At 30.3% G+C, this 9,595-nt stretch overlaps 1 protein-coding gene across 1 annotated transcript in view; it reads right to left on the reverse strand.

Annotated features, from left to right (window-relative positions):
• Positions 1–3,642: 3,642 nt before the first annotated feature.
• Positions 3,643–9,595, reverse strand: part of LOC108906316 (general odorant-binding protein 56d-like) — a 19,000-nt gene continuing 13,047 nt past the window's right edge. The window contains exon 2 of the mRNA XM_018709541.1: positions 3,643–4,636. Within this exon, the coding sequence (XP_018565057.1) occupies positions 4,199–4,636 (438 nt within the window). The 3' untranslated portion in view covers positions 3,643–4,198. The remainder of the gene's footprint in view (positions 4,637–9,595) is intronic.

The raw sequence follows: 9,595 nt of genomic DNA on the forward strand, positions 1-9,595 counted from the left end.
TTTAGTTACACCCTGTATACACATAAACAAGAGATATAAATGTCTCTTCCTGAAATTCCTAGCTATAACATGTATTTTTCTTCAGGAAAACAGTTTTTAAACCCAATCCTACTGCAAAACTTCTTTATATAGGATTCTAGAAATCTCCTCTGAGAATTTATCTGCATCTAAATTTACATTTTCTCTTTCCCATTTTTATATTCGACGTTTTCCACGAGGGTAGAATATAAAATTTCTATCGGATGGGGCACGTTTTCAGTTTAAAATACATACACCAATCGGAAACAATACATTGTTACAAATTTTGTGTCGTTTTTGATGGAAACAAATACAAATGAGAGCGGTGATATGCAAAGATATGGTTTTTTTTGTAATATTTCAAATTGCTGTCAAACTAAAATAATGGGCACATCAGGGAAGAAGCAACGAACGAAATTATTGTGTGTAACATTCTCCTAGTATTATAATTCCCATATTTTATGTTTCCACGAGTTTAAGTTAAAGAAGAATACAGAAAAGCAGGAAATATCAATCATAGAAAAGTCAAAATTTTACTTTCTTTCAATAAATTAAAAAAAAGTCTGTTGCTGAGGTTACTTTTAGAATATTGTTGTATTATCTTTTTCTTTTTCATTTACCATCAAACCTAATTTGATTTTTTTTATTTCTCACCACGTTGAAACAAATGCTTCGCCAAATTTAACTTGAGCATTTCTACGTCACAAATTAATAAAGATGCTTATTATAAAAATGTGTCGTTTTCTAGCTACATGGTGTTCAAAATTATTTAAAATATTTATTTCATTTCAATTTATAATGAATAGCTGAGGGAAGCCAAGAAAATAATGCTTTTGCTAATTTTTAGTTAAAATTATTGCTTGAATAATGATTATTCTTATTTAAAAAATAATTTGAAATTTTTACACTCTGCAAGAACTACCTACATGAACTTCTCTAACATTGTACCATTGATCTACAGAATCATGCAATATAACAAGCAGTAAGTTAAATTTGAAATAGGTTGGATGAAAAAAATTGGGAGCGAAAATTAATCATGTAATTACGTTTCTGTGTGCAATAAATCTATATCACATTCATCATTTGTTGATAAACGAAAATTAAACGATTTCAAATTTCGCTTGATTTATGAAAATCGCATTTTAACGTACCTACTATATCTTGGAAACGAAGCGTTTCCGAACTTATATGAGCTTTTGTTGACTTGTGACGTAGAATCCCATAAAGCTTATCCTGGCATTTTACTTACACAATACAGATTGACATTTACCAGTATTTTACAAAAAATGTATATGATACTTTCTGTATGTCTCTTTATCTTATTGCTACTATTTCTAATGAAATGTACTTGAAAGAGCACGGAGAACATGTAAACATCAGAAAATATACCTTTCCTATTTTGTCCAGCAAATTTGTAAAAGTACTCAATAGCTATGATTAATTCATGTATTAATAGTCTCCTAAAAGCATTTTGCGAGGTGTGATTATGTTTATAGTACCGTACGCGATTTTCTGTATGTTCAACAGGCATGCAAAGTTCAGGAGACGCAAATTAGACATATGGGATAAAAAATACGATTTATTTCCTTATTCTGAATGTATTGTCAGTTGTCTTATACCCTGAAGAAAACTTATGCAACTGGTACGATGAAAAGATATTGTTCCTAACTTGCTTAGATTTTCTAAAATGCTTTACAAAAAATTGAGCATATAAACGCCCCCCATCAAGCTAATTCAAAGAAATAAAAAAATATCCTATCAACTGATGTCAATGCTTGTGTTGGTATTTGTCAAGGGTGATATTAAAACAAGATTACAATATATTTATTTGAAAGACTATTATTTTATTTAATAATTTCAATGTATCAGATATAAGTACTTGACTTATGAACATTTACACATTTTTTAATTTTTGTTATAGATAATAATTAATTACCAGCTGCTTACTTTATAATGCTTGTATAATTCAATGTTAGTTGAGGCATGTAGTCTGTAGAGTAATTAGTTGTTTCCTGCAATAAGAATCTTGTCTATGAAGCTGGATATCTCTTGCTTGGCTAAATTTTTGGCATCGAAGAACATTGAGTTCATTTAAGAGGATTTTTAGAAAAAAATGTTTGAATTTATTTGAATTAGCTTACTACTATTAAGCACTATTTCACAACAATCATGCTATTCCTAATTAAGAGATTAATTAGAAATTATTCATCATTAAAAAAATCAATAGTCAACCAATTTCAAATTTTTCTCTATAACATGAACGAAATAGAGTGTTCGTTACTAATTCGCCTCTGCTGAACACGAATACCGCATTAAAAACTACGTGTCCGTCACATTTCTATATTGCAGCTATGTCATTTAATTTTTATAAAAATATTTTTATATATGTCTAAATCCCAAAAAAGAGCTAATAAGCAACTAGATTACAACTTATATGGTCAACATAAAAAAAGATAAGAAACCAAGACGGCATATAATTTCAATGCAAATAATTATATTGTCTGAGAAGGCAGGATTCACTATTTTTTCCTCTTATGAGGGGTATGGTCGTTCACTTTAATAAACCCACAATAGTCAGCCCCCATTCCTGCATCCCATCCTCTCTGTTCCATAGTGCTGATTTCCTGATGTAACCTTTCCCCATCATTTACATCACGAATGTTTTCAAGGAAGAAATCCTAGTATGAGTCAAGGAAATTAATTTTCGTTGACATGCAACATCTTAAATTTTTGTAGTTTCTTAGCAGTTCTACTATTAGTTGAGGATAGTTATTGCTTCACCGTTACCTAAAAATTCTTTCACGACAGAAACATATGATTCTCAAATTGCCAGTTCGAGCAGATTTAATTTTGATTTAAAATGTTCGTCTTTCAAAACTCTTCAAAGAGGACCTCCAAATATGCCTTGTTTTATTTTGGTATCACTCAGATTAGGAAACATTAGTTTTCAGGTATTCAAAAGCATGACCTGTTTTCTCAAGAACCTTTACAAAGAGTACCATTTCAGGTCGCAAGGCTCATATTTAACATTTTGCTGTTCAGTGAAGCCATCTTGTATTCTAAGCACTAAATAATTCCTTATATTTTCATAAAAACTAGATAATTTTTTACGATTTGTGTTAAAACCTGACACGAAGGAAAAACTTGGAAGACGTATTTGGTTTCAGGTAAAAAAATCTGTTAAGAGTCGCATATCAGTTTCAGAACAACATAGAACACATTTTAAAATTCTGGTCGTGATACATATTATTTTTTCATATTTTAGTTCCGCTAAAATTTGTATTTGTGTCAGTGATGACATTTGTATTTAATTTCCCTTAAGTTAAATTACATCATATAGGTAATCTATATAGTGCTATAAGTTAAATCATGACGTCATTTTTATGTTATGTTATCAATAATTCCAATAAGACATCTTTAATTTTATATTAATAAAAAAACAACAATCATTTTAAAGATATTGTATATTAAATATAAATCTCTAAAAAAATAGTTTGTATGAGATTTATTATAATATTCGAATGCTATTTAATTATATAAATATATGAAAAATAGTAAATATAATATAATCGGTATGTACAGCAATTTTAAATTCAAATTACTTTTTTCACTTATATTTTTTAATTTTTGGTAACATCTTCGTAAATTTATTCTTAAAATAAAATAAATACATACATTAGACACTCTAGTAGAAAAAGCTTTGCCCTCATGTTATTCATTTACAAAAAACATATGCACTATCTAAACTGTTAAGTCCAGTGAAGTTGCAATATTTTTATATGTACGTTATTACTTTCCGTTCATTATTTTCTTAATGATATATGTATTTTTCACGTAGAATGTAAATATACCATATGCAAAAAATACATGATAATAGTAACTAGTATAGTAAGTATTTTTACAAACATTCCTTCTAGTACTAACCGCTATTACACAATAAAAACATTAATCTGAAATAATTTTCTTTTAATAATATGTTGACTTAATTAAATGGTAGGATCATATTGATTGTTTTCTCTCAGTGGTCACTAGTAGGTTGAATAAATTAAAAATATTGTTACTATAACCAGGTGTTGGGATTTTTCACACTTAGTACATGTATGTATGTATTTTGGTAAATTCACATGAAGAAAATCTCTTATAAGTACTAAGAAGCGTACAACTTTCTTATAAACTATATTTAAGCCTTGCTTTTCGTGGTGCTTTCCTTTTGAGCTTCGGTCTTTGCCTCTGTCTGAGCCTCTGTCGCCGTTTCAGCATTTTCTGGGGTCTTATTCAGGTTATTACGTTGCGTATATTCAAAGTAACATTTATGTATCAAATACACAGTCTCACAAGCATCCTTTCCAGTTTGCTTGCAGTTTTCCACGACTTTGACCGCCCTTTCTTTATCTACGCTAGCTGGGATTTTGGCCTTAATAACATCCAGTAGAAGTTCTCCGTCTTCAGTAACAAAACCTGCCTTCTGGTAGAAGCACTTGGTGAAGCATTTTAATTTGTCATCATCGACGAAATCACCAGCGTCTGCTCTGGTGATGAGGTTGGGGTCTACCTTGGTTTCTGTAATGCAATCTTCTCGGTTTTTTCTGATCCTTTCTCGCTCTTCTTCTGTGTACGTCTGGAAAAATAAAACAGTCAGTTAGGGGGAATGGTAAGGCGAATAAAAAACAATTGTTTTACATGTACCATACACTGAAAGAAATGGGCTTATTAAACTGTTTATCTAGAATAATGTGTATAGAGCATATTAAAACTTTTATAACCAATATACAACTTTTATTAAAAAAAAGCAATCATCTCCATACTCATTATTCAATCAGTTTAACTGGAAGGTGCTTAATACACCTTATGCATCTATGAAATAAAGGTTATAATGAATTACTTATACATTATTAGGTGTTATAGACTTTATATTCCAGTTGTATAGTAGGGAAGATTTGTTGTATAAAGACCAGTATCCGAATTTGTATATAACAATTGTATTAACAGAATTATTCGTTCTTATACTGAATATGTTTCCGTTTTTAACGTGTAAAACGCATCTTATAATGGTTAAGTGATCGTCACCTCTCGGTGCATAATCGGTTATGATCGTTGTTAAGTTATATTCATAGTCTTGTAATAATAATCATATGTCAGACCCGAGAGCGAAGTGCGCCGACTCAATAAGAAACCTGGCTATTCCAGCCGCTGATTTAGGGTTCGCCGCACGAGCTCATCCCTTCTAAGATTTCAGTAGCATGCTATGCATGAAGCAGAACGGTACTCAACTATCTTATACAGTCCACTTTTATTGTCCATACATGTTCAATCATTGTCAAAATAAACACACAAAACCACAACGTCTTTATTATCTTTACTCAAGAAGAGAAAATACAACAATCGTAAAATTTCCGACAGTCCGCTGTGCATCGACTTACACACGTCTAGTTTGATGAAAATGGACAGTATATGCACATGTTTTGTGGGATACATGATCATATCGCGTTGTGTGAAATGGAAAATTATTATGTAAGTATCTAACTGTTTTATGGCTTGTAATTGTTTTGTTTTTTCAAATGTAAATCTTGTCTAAATCTTAAAAATTATTATTTTGTAGGTCCTATTAGAAATCGCTGATGTTAAGTTTTACATAAGATGGAGGAACAGAAGGTTAACGGTGACAAAGAAGAGCATGGGTATAAAGTCAATCAACCAGAGGAAATAAAATTATATGGAAAGAAGCTCAACCTTTCTGGGGATGCTTCATTCTTAAGGTGGAAGAGTTATAGTGCAAATTCTCATGTAATACAAGAAAATACGGGTGCATCGTTGCTAAGAAAATAAACTGGACAGTTTTGGGAGCGATTTGTCATCATTTTTAATGCTTAAAAGTATGTTTTATGTATGTTTACATTAGAACCTTAGCTTGTAATTACAGTTATCCAATAAAATTTCTGAAAACTTAATGACATATGTTTTTAACTCATACAGAGTATACAACAGTTTAATACATTTATTATTATAAAACTTATAACCAGTACTAGATGTTCTAATAACGATATGGAACACTTTAATAACAGTTATTGCTATTATTTCGTAAAGGGTATATACTAGTTATACAATAATTTAATAAAGAATAAGGTTTATAGTCACTATACAACTGTGCTAGTAATACGCGTTTTATAAACAATATTCACCTGTTTAACTGTCACATATAGTATACAATGGTCCTATAATGGTATATAGAATTCTAATAAAGAATAAAACGCATTTCTTTCAGTGTAGAAAAATCATAAAAACGTTGTTTCTTAGTAAACAAAAACTGTTAAAATCCGTGTTAGCTCCTTTCTTATTTGTACTGTATGTTTAAAGCGATTGTAATTCATATTTAATTAAAAATAAGAAAGAAATACACTGAAATTTTAAATTTCTCTCACAAATATAAAATAATATACAAAGTAATTCCCGTTATCAAAATAGACCAAAAAAATACGTTTTTTTCTATTATAAGCACTCTACATTACCTCAAAAATTGCATGTGACACATACTTTCTAAAGAAAAAATAATCATAGTCGTAATAATCTCGAATCTTCTGCAACAAATTAGATTGGATTTATTTTCAACTAAAACTTTTGTGTCTCCTGAGATTCTTTCTCATTACATTTATAGATTATAGAACCCTCAGAATTTTAATGAAAAATGCTAGTTACGTCTGAATAACTCTGAAACTTATTTTCAACAAAACTGGTTCATTATTTAAATAACAAGAACACTGATCTTGATTGTCAATAGAGTATCTATGGGATATAAAATAAATATAAATGTTATTCTTTAATTTTAATATTACCTATTGATTAAATGAAAGAAAAAATTAAAACCTTTTTTACAGAAAAATTGGCCGACTATTTATTAAAAGATTTTGATTACCTTTGTTAGTAAAGTTATTTCTTCTGTCTCTTACAAGGTTCAATTAAAAGATGTCAAGGCATGTCGGAGGGTTTTGTTTTGCGTTAAATCAATTAAAAAATGATTATGAAGGAAAATAATAAGACCCTTGAAAATTATTGCCTGATTTGTTTACCTATTGTGCTTTTTGTGTACTTTATAAGAATTATAAAAGCTGTATTCACCGAGATAACTTTTTATAAATCTAATAATAGGAAGTCTGACATTGTAGCCCGTGAACCCATAGCGGTAATTGTGTATTGTGATTAAAAAATATTATAATCGCCTTCAAAATACTCTCTTGGATAGCTATCTACCAACAGTAACGCCCTTCGTAACAATTTCGGAGCAAGTCTTTTGAAATGACTTTCAAAGTTTCTCTCGTAATACTGCCGATGCTTTCCATGTCATCAAAACGTCTTCCTTTCTCAATTTTCTTTCGTCAGAAATAGAGAAAGATTACAAAGGGCTAGATTAGACTCATGAAAACCTTCCTCACGGACAGTATGGCTTATTGCACTATTGTGATACAGTTTATGAGTTCTTTAGAAACAAGTGACAAGACAACTCTTCGACCTTACGTCAAACATCTGTTACATTTTACGACATAACTTCTTTGACGGTAACTTTTTTTACATATGTGTCGTGTAAACAAAAATAAATGACAGGAATTACAAACACAGTAAAAAAGAAAAATAATATGCATGCACATTCTCGAAAAATATCATCCAGTTTGTGGATTAAGGTGATCATCGAGTCTGTTCTTGAAGGAATTGAGAGATGGTGCCGAAACCACATAATCTGGTAGGAAGTTCCACAGTTCGAAAATTCTATTCGATAAAAAATGATGTCTGTTGCGGGTGTGGAAGATTTATTTCTTAAGTTTGCCGTTTTTGAGAAAATCGGAATAGACAGAAACGAGTAAGCCATATTTCAAGGGTAGCTTCTTTGGATAATTATTTTTATTCCATTATAATTAAGGATACATAATTATACTATGGTAGCTTGCTCTAAATTGGTTTATTTTCATCTAAGGAGGTACGGCAAATTCGACCCCTAGCAGATGGTAAAAAATTAATAACCCCTTAAAATATTACCGATATCAAATTTCATTCAGTTACATTGTTTATTAGAAAACATCTGGCTAAAATTTTATTTAAAAAATCATCTTTGACTACCTCAAATATAAAATACGATAGACCATAACCTCCAATAACCAGTCGGCAATAGCTGAGTATGACGAAAAATTAACCAATTACTGACACCGCTAAGTGTAATTGGTAAATAATGCTAAAATTGTAAAAAAGTTAGGTCCAAGTGTACATATGAGACACATACAAAATTTTAAGCCCATAAAAGAACATTTCTGAAGAAATTTGGGATATTGGGCTAGATTTTAAACAAATGTGTCTCAAAGAAAACTTAGAGCGGTGCCCTACTTGTTAAGAGATTCTGTATTATCATCGGCAACTGCTGATGTTACTATTTCAAGACTCATAAAAAATAAATCATAAGTTTAGGAATTTTGGTGGGATGTTTTGTAGTTGAACAGATGAGTCGTACAATACGTAAGAGAGTCTAACAGTGACTCGTAAAGTCAAATCGTTTTAAATGATTGTTGGTCATTCATTTTTATGAGGATATTAACTACAAACACAAAACATTCCAGCAAATGTCCGCAAATACAGTAGAAATATCGTTAACAATATATTTACAGTATCACGGGATGGACATTAAAAGGGCACTAACGTTAAAATATAGTTCTGTAGGGATCATACGCGTACGTCTAAATAAAGGGAAACAGTATTGTTTTTCACTGACAATGAATTTTCACCGAAACAAACGGGCCTGGATCCGTGATAATAAACTTTTATTTTGAGTGTACCTAATTAATTTTACGTTTTACTAATTCTACCCTTATTCGCCAGCAACAGGTCTACACAACAATAAAATTTTTTATGGTCTGGCTTCAAACTCCATATAAATGAATTAATTACTAAAAAGCATAAACCTTTTTGTTTAGAACCTGATGTGTGTCCCCTGGAACATTTTTAGTAACAATAGCTATATTTTATTCAGATATAAATATTGTCTGAACGGTGGTAATTCAGAAGAGCCAATTATTCCCTAAGCAATCGAATGCTTGTTAACAAATGTGGGACATTTTTAATTTAATGAAATATCATTCAGTTCTTCTGTAATAGTGCTTCTGTAGGTTTTGTATAATGGATTTTTTAATGTAATTCAATGGACTCAATGGCATTTTATTATATGCTAAATTCAAAATTAAAAGCGATAGTGAGTGCAAAGGTCGAGAAATCTATTAAACCTGGTAATGTGAAGAAACAATTAAATAGAATCAAACTGGTCTTCATTTTATAAAAATTATAACTTAGAAAAACTTAAAATATTTATAAGGCATGATTCATAGCCTGCGTAGACCAAGCAAATTAAATTTTTACTCGAAAAAAGTCCTATCCGCTAGATTATTGTAAAATTGTCTAAAGGAACATAATACAAGACATCTCTCGTCTCGTGAGTCAAAAACTTTTATTAGCTAACTTTTCTATTTAAACAAATAAGTGAGGAAAACAGTTTTTTCACTTTGCAGGGAAAACCATCAATTTTAGCGAAAAGCTTTTCTTTAAA

The sequence above is a fragment of the Anoplophora glabripennis genome, unplaced genomic scaffold (assembly GCF_000390285.2).
Source record: "Anoplophora glabripennis isolate ALB-LARVAE unplaced genomic scaffold, Agla_2.0 scaffold284, whole genome shotgun sequence".
Taxonomy (NCBI): domain Eukaryota; kingdom Metazoa; phylum Arthropoda; class Insecta; order Coleoptera; family Cerambycidae; genus Anoplophora; species Anoplophora glabripennis.